The following is a 17,611-nucleotide window of genomic DNA, read 5'->3' as shown; positions in this document are numbered from 1 at the left end:
AAAGTGGACAGTATTAGAAGGTTAATCTCTTTATAAATGTGTAAAATGGAATTAAATCCCATTATTCTACTTTTATATGGTTTGCGAGAGACACCTGCATGTTACTTTTGTTTCTATTCAATGTACTCGATAATGTAACGCTGTAAAGATTTACTTTGACCAAACAAATCTATACTGTAAATGTCCTGACTTTATTTGCATTGAAAAATCCTCCCTTTGCGTGAAGACACACTTTTACACACTTTCAGCACCTGGACAGTTCTTTTCTCCAAACATGCCTCTTGTAAAGCTCAACAAAGATGTTCTTCACCAGGTGGAGATTTCTTTACAATCCAGTTCATCCCAGAGCAGTTCAATAGGATTTAGGTGCAGTGACTGTCCAGGCCATTCCATGATACATGATACATAACACTCCACGCTTACAGAGATCAGACGTACGCTTCGTTTGCTTCGTCATCGTGTTGCAAGCTGAAGTCGGTTACAATGAATTGAATTGTATGGTGTTAAAGTATGGAACGGTAGCCATATTGGTTCAGGATTCCTTTCACATTTTCTCGAAATAAGTCTCCAACCTTCCCTGCTCCAAAACAACCAAAAACCATTAAGCTTCTGCCACCATGTTTGACTGTGGGGGTGAGGCAGTCTGAATTTCTTCTGTTAGAGACAAAAATGTCCCATCTGGACTCCAGAACTTTCTTAATCTTCTTAATTCACAATGATCCCCCCTCTTTTTTTTTTTTTTTTGCTGTTTAATGAAATGCTGATGACGTGTTTGATGTGTAAGTGTAAGTTTCATGACGTGTACTAAATACCTGGTCAAAATAAATACTATTATACAAAAAAATGTCCCATTTGGACTCCACAGAACTTTCTTCCACTCACTCATTCACTGTCCAATTAATGTTTTGTTTTTTTTGCCTTTTACCGAAACAGAAAAAACATGCAGGTGTCTCAAAAACCATAAAAGAATGTTCCCACATTTTGTTTCCACATCTCTCGATTTTAAGTTGAAGAATCGATATGAAATCTGCGGACTCAGGATACTTCTACACAAATCCGAGTGAATTTCGTCTAAACAAAAAAACGCTCCTCATACAGACTTCGTTTTCGATCGTTTTACAAAAACTTCCCTGTACTGCGCATGAGCGAAAAACGATTCACGTCATTTTCGCCTGTCGTTTGTGTACTTTCCACTTTCAAACGTCACGTGGATAAAAACAAGTCCTTGTTTTCGGAAGCGTCCGTCTTCACACACCGACGTGAAAACGGCGTTTTTAAATGTATCCACTTTGGAGATCGTTTTCAAAAAGCTACGTTTTACGTTGAAAATCTGCGTTTTTAAGTGTGGACATGGCTCTCAGAAAAGACACTCAAACCTCCTTGAAAACATGATTTATTATTGAAAAGAAGGTGGGAAATGTACAAAATCGCTTGACTACACTGAGCACAGCTCTTCTATTATTTACATTCACAATGACCCCCTTTCTTTTTTTTCGACGTTTAATAAAATGCTGTCAGATTTCAGTCTCAGAAGTCACTGATCCTCATCTGAATCTTCTCGGTTTGATGTTGATGTTTATCGAATACTAATAAAATACTATATACCAAATACTATAAAGTCTGTGCGGGGACACGTTATTTATCTTTCTTAATGTCCTAATGCACAAGCAGAAATGTTTCTTCAATTAAAATACAGAAGGCTGCGATGTTTTGCAGAAAATATTGCACAAAAACAAAAGTTCCACTCGGAGTCAATTTGGAGTAAGGCTTTGGCACATCCAGTCAGTCACCGACATCCGAGACTCCTCCATATGCCTTCGTTCTTGCGCTTGCTCAGTTAGAAAGATTTTATCGGGGACGATTAGATTGGTTTTTCGACGCTCATCCTGAAGAAGTTGTCATCATAGCAACAAGCTATGATGAAATGTTTCATCTCAGCATAATGGATATCATTTACATCTTTCATTAGCTGGACACTTGTATTTTAAAAAACTGAAGCATGTTCATGTATTTCTTTTTGTGGAAAAAAAAACCCCCACTAAACTTATTCCTAAGTTCCCTAGTTGTAGGAGGACCTCCAAGAGAGACACGCTCTAAACAGAGCTGAAATAGAAAACTCTGAAAAATAAAAAAGAATTCTTCCTCGGTTCCTTGAATATTCTTTAAGGTTTCTTCAATGCTTCCTTGGATAAATCATGTTTCTTAAGTTAACTAAAACGGGTTCTAAAGAAAGCTCATGCTGGTTAAACATTCTTGGAGTAACAGAAAAACATTTATATGTTCTTCAGGAACGGCGACCAGAACCTCATCGGAGTGTTCAGTCAAAAAGGGTTCTACATGAAGCCTCTTATAGAATAATTCACTGATGTAGGCGTCTATGCAGGACCTTCACTTATGTAATTTCTGAGTTGGACATGTTTTATACGGGTTTTTCAGAACCCCATGTGATGCTCGAGGACTTCGAACACTGTACGTATGAATAAAATCCACCCGATTTCCTGTCCATGCAAACTATGTCCAGGATATGCTAAAAGTTTCCTCCGCTTTAACCACACATGGGATGACGTCTTGAAGCGACATCTTGGTACTGATGGCTGAGATGCGAGAACGTGTTTCCTCCATGGGAAAGTCTGATGTCTGCAAAAAACGGGTTCCCTGGGGTTCAACTAGGCAAAGTGATGGAGTGAAGAAAAAAGTGGAGTTGATGGAGCAGGAGGGATCTGGGAGAGAACGGTATCAAGAGTGAAAGGGAACGTTTCTAAGATGGCTGAGTTGGTTTGGTCATGTGCAAAGGAGGGACATGGGGTAGAAAAAGCGGTAGATAAAAATGCCTTGGATGGAGGAAAAAGAAGGCCGAGGAGCAGGTTTATGGATGTGGTGATGGAAGACGTGCAGATGGTCAGTCTGAAAGAGACAGTAGAGGACAGGGTGGTACGGAGACGGCTGGATCGCTATGGTGACAAAGTTCTGGTAGGTTTTAAAATACATCCTGCCAGTCGTCTTGCAACAGTTTTAGTGATTTTGAGACATTCCCTGGCGTTTGAGAAGAATCCTTCATAGTCTTCAATCAATAACTATTAAAAACAGCTCATTGGCCACTGTAGCAGGCATTCACCTGGTTTCTAACATCGATCCAATTTAAGCAACATGTGAATTGCCTCCAACAACTCAATCCTGCTGTACTAATCACACCTGCACTAGTCAAAACTATAAAGAGAAGATCACAGACATTTCATAGGTCTCGGATGTAGTTAACGATGTGCAAAGAAAAACAAGCCCCGAATCTCTATACAGGCTCGACGGAAATCTGCTGGCTTGAAACTGGTTTATTAACAAAACGTTAAATGGTGTCCATGGCCTGGTGTTTGTGTGGAGGACAGTCCCATGTTATCCCGTCACCGTGCGGAGGATGACTGGAAGGGAGCAGCACTCGCGTTATCCAGTGACTGTAGAAGTGAAAGACGGTGTATTTAAACAAAACAAAACAAAAATAGAGGTTGACCGATTCATTGGTTTTGGCAATTAAATCAGCCCAGAAAAAATTAGCGTTGATTGCAAAAATCCATACTGATAGTTTTTCCGGGTTGCGTTATATGGTACGAGAGTGGCCTCTAGAGGCGAATCACTGAACACTGTGCACACCAGTTCTGCTTTCTTCATTATAATTTGAGGCGTCTTAACTTTGAATATTAAAATAGAACTAGAACCGGAGCACGTTATACTTCAAACGATTACAGGACTTAATGTTCTAGTTCAAGTTTCTAGCTTTAAGTTTAAATGTTGTTATTTGAAGTGCTTTATATTTATTTATTTTAGATGTAATGTTTTTATTTATTTGAAAGAGTTACTTTTTGTTTCAGTTTGAATGTCTTATTTTCCTAAATATTTATTCCATTTAGTAAAATTATATAACTCAGTTCAGTACTATGTTGTTATGGAGTGTAAGGTTTTTAGTTTTTTTTGCAAGTACCTTTAGTCAACCTCTATTGAAATACAGTAGCTACAGTTTAAACAGAAATAAAAATTTCTTGTAAATAAACAGAACAGAAAAATGGACCTGTACCTTGATTTCTCCACACCGAATAGGATTTTCCAGTTATTTATTACTCCTTGATGATACGGATTCCTGAAAGCCTGCGCAAAAAGGGCGTGATTTTATTTGAGTAGCAATTTGGTATGAAACAGATGGTCAATTTTAGCAGCATTTATTAGCTCCTAGAAGTTTATCCCTAAGATTCAGCGGTCATTCGCGATCTATGAGGCGATACGAGGAAGACACCTTAAAGGAACCAGACTGGATCTGGGTGACACTGAATGTCCATTCATTACATTATAGTTCCATTCTTGGTATGACCATGTTCACTCATCTTCCTTGGTTTCTCTGTGAAACCATGCACTTATAGTTAAGTCATGCAGATGTAAAAGAAAGCCGAGCACGTCGCAGATTCCTAGAAAGCAGAAAAGCGCCCACCTTTCCGATCTGCCTCCGGCGTTTCCTCTCTTTACGGTTTATGTGTCTCTCCACGCTCGTCTCTCCTCTGGTGATCAGGACAGCGTGCCAGATGGTCAGGCCTCCCAAGGCGACGGCCACCGAGCTAGAGCCATGAAAGTCCGTTTTTAAAATTACATGTGTATCAAATGTAATTAACAGCAAGTAACGAATGTCATGCCGGACTTACCTGGTCAGCACCCAGAGGTAAAGGAGGCTCTTATGGAAAAACTTCTCCTCAGAAGTGAAATAAGGTGGAGGAGTCTGATAATAGCTCTTATATTTATAAAAATAAAAAAATAAAAAAATTAAGAAGATGCATTAGATGGTAAACAGATGTCTACAATGATTCATTCATAAATGTAATGTAGGGTTAAAAACTATTGTCTCATTAGTCCACAAAAGTCTTAGGGATAACAGAGATGTTTTGTGTTCTGTTTTGGTCAGCAGCCTCTTTTGCCTTGGAACTCTCCCATGGATGCTATTTTTGCCCAGTCTCTTACTTATTGTTAAATCATATTGAACCTTAACTGAGACAAGTTCATTCACAACAAGAGACTGTACATTTAAAACTAGAACTGCAGACTTGATTGACCATTCTTTTTGCCTACCTCGATAGCATTGTAAGCGTCTAAGAACATGTCTTTGGCGCTGATGCTACAGTAGATGCAGCCCATGGTCATATAAAGGCAAAAGGAAAAGAAGTAGCGGTGGTTGAAGTGGCCCACACAGTTATTTAACCAGGCTGTAAGACACACGGGTCAAGGATAAAACTTCAGTCTATAAGGTTCAAATTGAGAAATACATTGTGGCGCAGGGAAATGGGGAAATCTCAGAACTAGGGGTTTGACGACCCTGAAGCTGAATCTTTTGGAATCAGTGCGATCTCATTTGCCATTAGTTATACTGGAGGAGTGGAGCGTTCGCCTTAAAAGCCTTTTACAATAATGGTGCAGGGTTCCCACACTTTAACACCAGATTCAAGGCTCATTGAGGCACCATTTACTTAATATCAATCACCTATCAACAGCATATATATAGCGTCATGAACGACCTCTTACAGAACTTAACATTTCACTTACACTTAACATTTACATTAAAGAGTAATAATGATGTTTTGAATGTGTAGGTTTAATAAATTTGGCAGTGGTGTTCAAAGGAATTAAATTTAATCCAGTGAAGTCAATGAGTTCATACTGGTAATATTCAAACTTCTTCTTTTGGCTGCTCCCATTAGGGGTCATCACAGCGGATCAATGTCTCCACACTACTCTGTCCTCTACATCTGCCTCTTTCAATCCATCTCTACATGCCTGCTCTCTTTTCTTCCCTTCTCTAACACACTCTCCATTACGTTGCACTGTTGACCCCAGGTACCTGAACAACTCCACCTTCTCCACCTCTTCTCCCTGCAACTGCACCACTCCACTGCCCTCCCTCTCATTCACACACATGTACTCTGTCTTACTCCTACTAAAATGGAAAAGCCTTTTCAATAAATTATGGTTTGTATTTGCGCTCTAGATTATTGTCAATGATATCGTACACTCGCGAAAATAGGTGGCAGCAAAAATGCGAATGAGTTCCCTGGACTGAATCAACCTGATAAACTACGGTCGGTGTCAGGACCGCATGATGGCGAGTGACTGTCCATAAAAGTGCTTGAATTAAATTTGAAATCAATTTGGTTCACTAAAATGGTGCTTCAATCTTGTCAGTAAAAAAAAGGAGTCTGTATGGATATGATGAAATGCTAGCCAGATAGCTAAACTTTCAGCAAAATTAAAATAATAACATGTCTTCCTTACTACCAGAATATTACCAGTTTTCACACGTACTTTCCTGAATTCCTGAACAATGTGTCTGAAATTAAAGTACTTTTAAGAAGAGTGGGAACTCCGACGGTGATAACTAAACTCAAAAGTGTATAAAACGAGCTCGCACTGGTTCCGAACGATTTCCCAGATGCCCCGGGGTTTGCAACTTCTAATTCCAAAACGTCCCCTTTTCCCTTGTCACCTTGAAGATTGTTTTAAAAATGAATAAATAAAATAAAGCCCAATAAAAGGATACGACAGTGATGGTCCATTTTTAAGACACACCTGTGGAAAAACAGATCATCATCTTTATCATGACAATGAAAAGAAAAAAAAAAAAATGATCACATTACATGATAACGCAAACAATGTCCTGTTGATAGCGGTACCACGGACAGCGCTTTCTGTTACACATAATTGAATGCGATTAACCCCCTTACGTGTTGCAGATGCTGCAGTGGTGCGTCCTTGCCGGTTTGGGAACAATGCACTTCTTACAAATCGTCACGGTTGGAAAATCGGCCTTCTCCTGAAATCGCACAAAGTCAGTACAGCAAGAAGTAGAAGTAATTAATATCTGAGGGTTGATAAGTCGAAAAAGGGAACCGAACGAATAAGGCACCTGAGGAGAATTTCCAGGCGATGTGGTGACGGCCCTGTAGTAGTGAAAAACGATATTCACAAGATTCCAGTGGCCATAGCAGAGGTGCCAGAGGACCCAGTGTGTCGGGTAAGTGTGTACGATCAGCGGCAGGACGCAGTGGTAGACGATCAGCACGACAGAACTGGTCAGGGAGATCACCAAGCACACAAAAACCTTCATAAAAGAAAAAGAAATAAATATTGGGACACCCAGCGGTTCTTTTCCAAACTGTTACCCCAAACTTGGATGCACACAATTGTATCGAACGTCTTTTTGATACTTAGCATTATAATTTCCCTTCACTTCACCCAAACCTGTTCCGGCATGACGCACAAAGTGCACAAAGCCAGCTAGCTCTATGAAGATCTGCTCTCCATGATTTGAAAGATGTGGAAGATCTCCTGCTATAGAGCTCTAACCCTATTCGGATACATCTTATATTAATTTGATTTTATTTTTCATAAAATATTATAAAATAGTATTTGATATATGAAATAACCAAGCAGGCATTTTATTTAAATTTGTTTTAAAAAAAATTTAACTGTTCAAATGTTGAACAAATTTTAATAGTAATAAACTGCGTTAATAAAATAACGTCAAGCAATTTTACATTTATTACACTACTTTCCCCATAACCTACCAAAAGAACTGAATGAACCATGACTTAAAAACTTAGGTACCAAACTGTGAACTTTGTATACTAATATAATAATATAATAATATAATTTTTTATATATATATATATATATATATATATATATATATATATATATATATATATATATATATATATATATATATATATATATACACACACATACACATACATACACACACACATACACACACACACTGATTTTTGGCCAAATCAGAGCTACAAATCATTTCATCCTACTCACCACCCCAAACCAGCGGGTCAGATTGTCCACCAACCAGTAAATGGGTTCAAAAATCGAGTCGAGCACCGTGTCCCAGTTGGTGAGGATGTTGAAGTAAAGCGAGTTTAAGAGGACTTTTCGATAACTCCAGAGCTGCCGGATGGAACGGGAATGCTTGCCTTGTCTCTGATGGGGACACAGGCGGAACCAGCGTACTGAGAGACGCATGAGCCTCGAGAAATAACACCTCCAGCTGTGCATCTCCCTTCCTGAAAAAAGACAAATACACAAGATGAATCCTTGCTCCATCACACGTTATACAATATAACCACGTACAATGCAGTGTTAGTAAACCGACAGGGTCACAAACAACTGAGCAGAAAGCAGAAAGGTGACTTCATTAGGACTCATTTCGAACACATGCAACTCAAGCGACCTAGAATTACTCTTACCTGGATTTTATTCCTTGTCTTCCATTAAAAAAGAACCTTAAGTTGTCTGCTGATCATCTAAACACAAGCAAGAGAACATCTTCCATCTTCAGAGCTCAGACACTGCAGCGTCCCTGCACCAGGACGTCCTGATCCTTTTCAAAAGAAGCGAAAGCATCAGCTTCATTAAAAGGTCGTCTCATTCTAATCACAGCGAGAAAAAAAATTAAACACGCCGCCAGAAACGAGGGCAAGTTTCTCTAACAAGTGCAGCAAAAAAAACAAGCTCTAAATATTTTAGAAATTTCTTCCCTATAGGATTTCCCTTATAAGATTACGAACACTAGGGGACACGAGGCCGATGTAACTCGGCACCGAATTAATTTCCTCGAGGGAAAATGCCCTCAAGACATCCGAGACGGTATCAGGACCCTACTCAAGTCCTGCAAGGTGCAACTCATGAATTGTTAAAGGGATTTCAAAAGTCACCACAACACACCATGGGGCCTTTGCTAATTTGGGAACTGGAGACGGTGAGCGGAGACGGAGAAGTCGCAAACGCCTTAAGCAAACTTGAGAAAGTCATTTGATTAAGTGTAGCTATTTCACCTGCACGCAAGCAAGATAGTGTTGGGCAATTAACTTAGTTTTCAGATCGCCGATGCACGATACTATCGTTTGGTAATTTCTGAACGTAGTTATTCATTTTTCAACTGATTTATTTACTCGTCTACATATTTTACTTATTAAATCATCTACTTAATTTGAATTTATTTTTATTTCGAAAGATGGCACGACAGAAATTTGACTCCTTGTCCATAATTCTGCAAATAAAGATGGTTAACAATAAAAACCTCACGTCGACATTAGTCAAGCTATCTGCAAACTTTGTGCCAAAGTTGTGTCAAGTAAGAGAGTCTCAAATGACAAACCTGTTCGTACCTTTGCGTACTCACCACCCTGATGATGCTGCGAAACCAGCACCAAAAATTGCTGATGGTCAGCAAAGAGCCAAGTCAGCCATCCATCATTAGGGCTTTTGCAAAAAGCACCAAGTAGAAATGAAACAGTAAAACCGTGGGCCCATTTGCCCGCCCGTTTCTAAGTGTATATCGCAAAGGAGATTGTTTCCTTTCGCACCGTTGAAAGGGAAAGTATTAGAGAACTACTTTTGACATTTGATAAACTGGACGAGCTACCGGGCACCTCTGGAATAGTAGGCATCAAATCATTAAATACCCAGCACGGTTTCCAGAATTTCGATCCATCCAGGTGTTTTAGCCTGGACTGGACAGAGGGGTGAAAGCAAAGCAAGTTACAAGTGCAACACCAACACTACTATCAAAGCATCTTGCAGTACCATGCAATACCCTCTGGCTTATGCCTTTTTGGTCAGGGATTCATACTACACCAAGATAATGACCCAGAACGTACCTTCAGGCTGGGCCTAAACTAGAATTACAGGAAAGAACTACATACCGTATTTTCTGGACTATAAGCCGCTACTTTTTTCCCCATGCTTTGAACCCCGCAGCTTAAACAACGAAGCGGCTAATTCATGGATTTTTCCAGGGTTTTTTCGGGATTCACAAACTTCAAGCCAAATAACTGAACCCCATAACATTAGACCAATGAAATTGCTGAACGGGTTCAGGTGAACCAATGAAATTCTTTATAATAATTTAGATGCACTCCCACTGAATCGGGCCGCAACACATCATAAATATGGATGAGGTTCCTCTGACGTTTGACCTGCCGCTCACTCGGACTGTCTACAGGAAATACGAATCATTCATCACGCTGAAAACAACCGGGCATGAAAAAAAATTCACCTGTGTTCTGAGCTGCACGGCATCGGGAGAAAAGCTTCACCAATGGTGATTTTTAAACACACGACGATGCCAAAAGAAAAACTGAAGACAGTGAACAATGACTTTCTTGGTCAAGTCAAGTCAAGTTTATTTGTATAGCGCTTTTCACAACAGACATTGTCTCAAAGCAGCTTTACAGAAAACAACAGTGAAGGTGAAGGTGTGCGTTTGTCCCTGATGAGCAGCCGTGGCGACAGTGGCAAGGAAAAACTCCCTTAGATGATATGAGGAAGAAACCTTGAGAGGAACCAGACTCAAAGGGGAACCCATCCTCATATGGGTGACATCAAAAGTTTGGTCATAAATCTTTCAACAATACAGAACAATTTGTGATCATCATAGATCCAGCATCAGCTTCTCCATGCCAGGGCCTTTAAACACTCGGCATCTACTTCTCCATGATCATCCATAGGTCCATAATCTTCACGAGGTGGGACGTGACTGGAGCTGGCCAAACCTCAGGATGCCTCGGGATGGGGAGAGAGAGAGAAGCAGTGGAGAGGAATTAGCGTAGCTGCTGTTCATGATATTAACAGCACAAGTTGATAATGTGCATGTGATCAGATGTTCTGGAGCACAAGGTTGTGATGTGATGTGTGTGATGTGTGTTATGTGTAGGCTTTGCTAAAAAGATATGTTTTTAATCTACACTTAAACTGGGAGAGTGTATCTGAACCCCGAACACTGTCAGGAAGACTATTCCAGAGTTTAGGAGCTAAATGTGAAAATGCTCTACCACCTTTAGTGGACTTTGCTATTCTAGGAACTACTAGAAGCCCAGAGTTTTGAGATCTCAGGGAGCGTGACGGATTGTAGCGTGTTAAAAGACTGGATAGATACATGGGAGCCAAACCATTTAGTGCTTTATAAGTGAGTAGCAGTAGTTTGTAGTCTATTCGAAACTTAAAAACTCTTGGTGAGCTACTGTTTAGATACAAGCCGTGTAACAGACACTGTCTTTCGTTAAAACCTGTGTAAAGTTCATTAGTTTCAGTGTAGTTTCACCTGCGGCTTATAGACAGGTGCGGCGTATTTATGTTCTAAATAAAAATCTTTGTAAAATTCAGTGGGTGCGGCTAATATTTGGGTGCGTTTAATAGTCCAGAAATTATGGTAGTAGGTTTCAAATCATGAAATACCCAGCATGGTCTCTAGATTTACATAGCGATCTACATGCGCAACACCAACACTACTGAACGAACATTTTGCAGCACCATGAAATAACCTCTGGTATATGCCTCTTTGGTAGTGGCTTTATCTTCAAGCAGAATAATGGGCCCAAACATACCTCAAGGCTGGGTCAGAACTACTGTAGCAGAAAAGAATTATATTGTAGGCCACAAATCATGAAATTCCCAGCATGGTCTCCAGATTTAAACCCACATCGAGCTGGTTTGGCCTGAAAGCAAGCTACAAGTGTAACCCATTTGTAGGAACATCTGCAGTGTTAGGAAGAACTTTCCATATGATATTAGATATTCTTTGCAAAAAGGATGCCAACTCTGCAAAAGGTGGCTTGCCTTTGAAGAGTAAAAAATTTGTCAAACAAAATGATGTCATGAATTCTGTATTATGTCCAATTTCTTACTTGTTCTATGGTTTAATTTCAGACTGCACCGGAAAAATGGAGGTGTTCTAAAACTTAACCTTTTAGGCATAACATTATGACCACCTGCCTAATATTGTGTTAATCCCCTTTTTCTGCTAAAACAGTTCTGCATTAACAGCTTCAACAATTTGAGCTACAGGAGCTCGTCTGTTGGTCTCCCCACGTGAACCACTGAGCCTTGGCTGCACATGAACCTGTCGCCGGTTCACCACTGTTCCATCCTTGGAGCACTTTTAATAGATTCTGACCACCGCAGACCGGAAACACCACATAAGACAGTGGTTTGGAGATGCTCTGACTGTCGTCTAGCAAAAGATGCATCAACCAATCGATAAAAACGATGATAATAATAGATAATAAAAGTTGTTATCAACGAATGACATTATTGATTAGTCCTCCAAGGAATGAGAACATTTTATATGAAACACAACAAAGAAAACTGTACCTGGAAGTTTGTGTGGGATGGAAGTACCACAGGATGCACAAGCACATAATAAAGAATACACAATGGTGTTACAGGTGAAGGCAAAACAACAGCACGGTGAGCAAAAACTCTATAATCCTCATCATGTGTAAAGGTTTAGTTTAATGAAGTGGGATTGTGTAAACCAGTGGTCCTCAACTTTTTTTGCGCCACAGACCGGTTTAATGTCAGACAATATTTTCACGGACCGGCCTTTAAGGTGTGGCGGATAAATACAACATAATAAAATGATACGACCATAAAAACTGTTTTTTCTAAATATAATAATAAATGTGAATCCACTGTGTTGTTTTTTGTTCATTTTGCTCGCTTGGGGGTTTGAATTTAGCGGTAATGTATTATGTGTTAGCGGCCGGAGCAGCCCCTCTAAGAAAGTAGCGGATGGAGGTAAGACATGTGACTGAGACATCATGACATGCATCAAGGGTGAGTCATAGACAGATGTGGAGAAGAGAATCCGATCATTTTCCAAAATAAAACATCATTCAGAATCAGATAATAAATAAAACAGTAAATAATGTAAGTTATGTATTCTTTCTTTGCGGCCCGCTACCAATTGACCCACGGACCGGTGGCAGTCCGCAGCCGAGGGTTTGGGGACCACTGGTGTAAACTGTTTGTTTGTAACTTGGGGAAGTTCGCACTGTATCTGTTCTGTTGTGACTCGTTTGTCAAATTTACTCAAACCCTTGCGCTTGCCCATTTTTCCTCTTCTAACACATCAACTATTAAATATTAATTTGCTTACAAATATATTCCCCTACCAACAGGTGCCACGATGAAGAGATAATCAGTGTTATTCACTTCACTGCTCATAATGTTATGCCTGATCGGTGTACGTTCTTCTGCACATTTCTGGGCTCACAGGCCACCTGTCTGTGCTCTGAAGGACCCTGAAACCCAAACCTGGCCTCGGTCCGACTGCCACGATTATGACTGACTGATTGTAACACAGCACCGTGGCCCAGTACCAGATATCCTTCTCCACTTTCACTAGATCCAGTGTAAATAGTAAAGTCCGTTTCCATTGTTCCGCTGCGATCAGTGACGGGTCACACGAAGACATGCAGAGGAAGGTAATGAATTATTAGTTTGACAGGATATTAATTCATATCACATGGCTGGAAGCAGACACAGCAGAGACTGATATTACTTTTCGTTCCTACATGCTGCATTCCAAATCGCTTGTTTTTCGGCCAGGGCAGGTAAAGGGTAAAACATTTCAGACGAGAGAAAACTGGCAGGTAGTATCAGTTAATGCAGTTAGACTTTGGATATAATGGTCATGAGTTTAAATCCCAGCCACACCAAGCTGCCACTCCTGGGCCCCTGAGAAAGGACCTTAAACCCAAAGCTGCTCAGTTGATGAGGTGAATGAGAAATGTAAGTCGCTCTAGATAAGGGCGTTTGCCATATGCGGTAGATCTTGATCAAAATAATTTCCAGGTCAATGAATATATACCCTGACCCACATACTTCACGTGTACTGTATGGGCCACGGGTTGGGTTGCCAAGATATATTTTATTTGTCACACAACATTCCTAGAGCATTGAGGGTTAGGGGCCTTGAGAAGGGGCCCAACAGTGGCAGTTTAGCGATACTGGGGCTTAAAACCTTCTAATTAGTGGCCCAGAGCCGTAACCACTGCCCACTGCCCACCACTTTACCAGTTTAGAAATGTGAACAATAACCAAAGAAATCAAGAAACTGTAACTCAACACCCAGAAAGACTGGAGTATGTATAGTTTATAAAACTCCTGCACTGTACTGAGCTCCTTCACCTTATTTACCTCTGCCTGGGAGTCATCAGGATTCAGCTCAGGGTTCGTGTGGACCTGCAGAGACGCTCTAAAAAGACGAAGAGAAATATACGGTCTGTCGCTCCACCTTTCTACGACCATAACAGCATGTTGTAAAAAAATTCACCCATGAACCAAAGTGCAAATCAGTTGTGAAAAGAACACGTTACTGAGTTACTGAACACGTGTTTGTCTACTACATAATTACAGATTTGTCTGGTCACAGTTTGTACAACGTTAAAAAATTAAAATAAAGAAATAAAACGTAGTAAAAGGCGTGTGTTTGGACGTCAAGAGGAAAAGTGGGTGAAAACATGGGAAGCAGTAGCTCAGGAGATAAGATATTGGACTTCTGATTGAATGATCATTAGTGGGCCCTTGAGCGAGGCCCCTCACTCTCAACTGCCCAGTTCTATAACAGAAATGTAAAAGAGTTTAAATCTTTTTAATCAACGATTTATCTGCCTTTTGTTTCAAATCTGAAGAAAAGAAAGAAAGAAAGAAAGAAAGAAAGAAAGAAAGAAAGAAAGAAAGAGGAAAGAAAGAAAGAAAGAAAGGGGAAAGAAAGAAAGAAAGGTAGAAAGTGAAAGAAAGAAAGAAAGAAAGAAAGAAAGAAAGAAAGAAAGAAAGAAAGAAAGAAAGAAAGAAAGAAAGAAAGGTAGGAATGAAAAGAAAGAAAGAAAGAAAGAAAGAAAGAAAGAAAGAAAGAAAGAAAAAAGAAAAGGAAAAGAAAGTAGGAAGGAAAAGAAAGAAAGAAAGAAAGAAAGAAAGAAAGAAAGAAAGAAAGAAAGAAAGAAAGAAAGAAAGAAAGAAAGAAAGAAATGAAGGAAGGAAGGAAGGAAGCAAGGAAGGAAGGAAGGAAGGGAAAAGAAAATGAAAAAAAGAAAGGTCAGATGTTGGACTTCTGATTGAATGATCATTAGTGGGCCCTTGAGCGAGGCCCTTAACTCTCAACTGCCCAGTTTTATACCAGAAATATAAAAGAGTTTTGAATTTTTTTAATCAACTGTTTATCTGCCTTTTGTTTGAAATCTAAAGGACAACGGAAATGAACTGAAAAAATGCTAAAATGATTGTATGAGCTTGATATCGGTGCTTGGGATCAGTTGATGTATGTGGGCGGAGCTGCTGTGGCTCCAGTGAAAGGAGACTTGTTGAAATGATGGTTTCTAAAGCGATTCTGTTTTCTATACTGGGCGCTTTAAGTATCACGTGATCACGTATACCCTGCTCAATCAACCCATCCAAATCCTTCATCTCCTGTGAGTGGAAAAATGGATCAGGAGAAAGTCCTCCTTTACCTGTAATTAATGAGAAAACTTACCTATATAAAAATTCCAGCTCACTTTGGCTGGGATCTCCTTCTGTTATCTTCTGGCCTGTAAACACCAGAAAAAGAAAAGGTATCAGATCTGTGTGAGGACAACTCAGGTGGATGAAGAAGAACAGGAGAAGGTAGGTATATGGTTGAAGATGGTGGGATGGTCACCTTTACTTTCTTTTGTTCAATATAAAATAAATATGCATATAAATGTGATGAATTTCAGGGTGAAACTTCTTTGAGATTTTACATGACATACATGCGGAGTGCTAGAGTTATAATAGAAGGCAAGGAGGCATCTAAAGGGTTTTCCTGCACGTTCTTCTCTTCTGTAGGCGATAGCATGCACTCGAGCTGCTCCACATCATCATATATCATGTGTATGTGGATGCGGCAGCACAAACACTGAACATTCTGTTCCTGTGTATCAATAATCCTCTTATTACACCCTTCATATCTCTCAAATACTCACCAGCTGCTGCTTCTGTGGACTGACACCAGCGATCGCGTTCAAATCTCTTTTTAATTCTCTTCATTGAACATCTTTCTAACAGCTTGGAAACCTGTTCCCCTTCTTCTTCTGTGCTGTTTTGCTGCGGATCCTGAATGATCATTTGGACTCATTGTCGCCACCACATGGTCAACAGTGGTATAAACCGTACAGGACTTCCTCTTCTTCTTCTTGTTCTTGTTCTTCTTTTTGTTCTTGTAGTTGTTGTTGTTCTTCTTCTTCCTCTTCTTCTTGTTATTCTTGTTGTTGTTGTTGTTGTTGTTCTTGTTCTTGTTCTTCTTCTTCTTCTTCTTCTTCTTCTTCTTCTTGTTCTTGTTTTTCTTGTTTTTGTTCTTGTTCTTCTTGTTGTTGTTCTTCTTCCTCTTCTTCTTGTTCCTGTTGTTTTTTTTCATTTTCTTCTACTTCTTGTTCTTCTTCTTCTCAATCTTTTACTTCTTGTTGTTGTTGTTGTTGTTGTTTTTCTTCTTTTTCTTCTTCTTCTTCTTCTTCTTGTTCTTCTTCTTCTTCTTGTTCTTCTTCTTCTTTTGTCTTCTTCTTCATTCATCATCTTTTTTTTTCTTCAGCTGCTCCCGTTAGGTGTCGTCACAGCGGCCTAATGCATCTTTCAAACCAACTACCTGCATGTCTTCCCTCACCACATCCATGAACCTCCTCCTTGGTCTTCCTCCTTTCCTCCTTCCTGGTGGCTCCATCCTCAGTATTCTCCTACCAATATACACCATGTCCCTCCTCTGCACATGTCCAAACCATCTCAATCTAGCCTCCCTCACCTTGTCTTCAAAATGTCCTACATGCGCTGTCCCTCTAATAAACTCATTTCTAATCCTGTCCATCGTCTTCACTCCTAATGAAAATTAGAAATATGAAATATTATATAATATTTAATAATTATATATTGATATTTATATTCAGGATGTATGTATGTGTGGATATATATATATATATATATATATATATATATATATATATATATATATATATATATATATATATATATATATAGAGAGAGAGAGAGAGAGAGAGAGAGAGAGAGAGAGAGAGAGAGAGAGAGAGAGAGAGAGAGAAATAATATTATAGTGCAGATGTATGTAAGGCACAATATGTGTAGAGAATAAGGGGTATAAAAAAATACAATATGTAATATTGTATGTACAATTGTACAGAAGTAATATACAGCGTCTATACAGTGATCTAACGGTGTAGTGAAGAGTTCAGTAGGGTGATGGTGAATGGAGTCTACATATATTCTGGTTTGTTGTTTAATTTTTCATTTGAGTCGTCAAATTTGTGCCTTCAGCAACATTTTTCTGTAGAAGGCAAAAGAGTATACATTTGAGTTAAATGAAATACTCAATACAAATAAAATTTATTCATGCATTAAATGTTTTGTTCGAATACACAGAGTGCAAAAAAGTGCACGTGACCACCAGAAGGCGTCCAAGAGTCACTCATTCACTCACACCCTCTCAGAAAATGGTTTGATGGTCCTTTCTGAGGTGTATCCCAACCATTTGTGGCCTGTACTTTGACCTGCAAATGTGGAAATTATGTGCAAAAATCTGCATTATTTTAGAGTTTAAAAAACCTGTATGAACTTTCCAGGAAAAACATTACCCAATAAAAAACACAAAATAAAACCAGCTGAATAAAATCGTACAGAGCAAAGATAGAAGACAATCATAAAAAAAATATTAGAGCTGATCTCAATTAAACAAATAATTAAAAAAAATCCTTAATCGTATTTATTCATATTCAGC

At 39.3% G+C, this 17,611-nt stretch overlaps 2 protein-coding genes across 6 annotated transcripts in view; one reads left to right on the top strand and one right to left on the bottom strand.

Annotated features, from left to right (window-relative positions):
* The window catches only part of prkar1ab (protein kinase, cAMP-dependent, regulatory, type I, alpha (tissue specific extinguisher 1) b), a 216,246-nt gene that overhangs the window by 174,283 nt on the left and 24,352 nt on the right, over nt 1–17,611 (top strand). The window lies entirely within an intron of this gene.
* On the bottom strand, nt 1,380–16,247 carry zdhhc16b (zDHHC palmitoyltransferase 16b). 5 transcript variants are annotated; one of them, XM_083557164.1, is made up of 13 exons: nt 15,816–16,245; nt 15,603–15,672; nt 15,347–15,401; nt 8,280–8,413; nt 7,849–8,096; nt 6,929–7,123; nt 6,747–6,835; nt 6,563–6,591; nt 5,101–5,234; nt 4,680–4,765; nt 4,472–4,595; nt 4,064–4,134; nt 1,380–3,446 (listed from the first exon to the last, which is right to left on the bottom strand). In XM_083557164.1, exons 5-13 carry the CDS (start codon nt 8,086–8,088, stop codon nt 3,341–3,343), a joined length of 1,074 nt encoding a protein of 357 aa, XP_083413290.1. In that variant the 5' UTR covers nt 8,089–8,096; nt 8,280–8,413; nt 15,347–15,401; nt 15,603–15,672; nt 15,816–16,245; the 3' UTR covers nt 1,380–3,340. The 5 variants fall into 5 exon arrangements, with proteins under 5 accessions (XP_083413290.1, XP_083413294.1, XP_083413291.1 ...); XM_083557168.1 differs by lacking the exon at nt 15,603–15,672 and having other exon boundaries at nt 15,816–16,247; XM_083557165.1 differs by lacking the exon at nt 15,603–15,672 and having other exon boundaries at nt 15,343–15,401.

Source organism: Silurus aristotelis (genome assembly GCF_946808225.1).
Source record: "Silurus aristotelis genome assembly, chromosome: 12".
Lineage (NCBI taxonomy): Eukaryota > Metazoa > Chordata > Actinopteri > Siluriformes > Siluridae > Silurus > Silurus aristotelis.
This window is presented reverse-complemented; position numbering and strand designations above follow the sequence as displayed.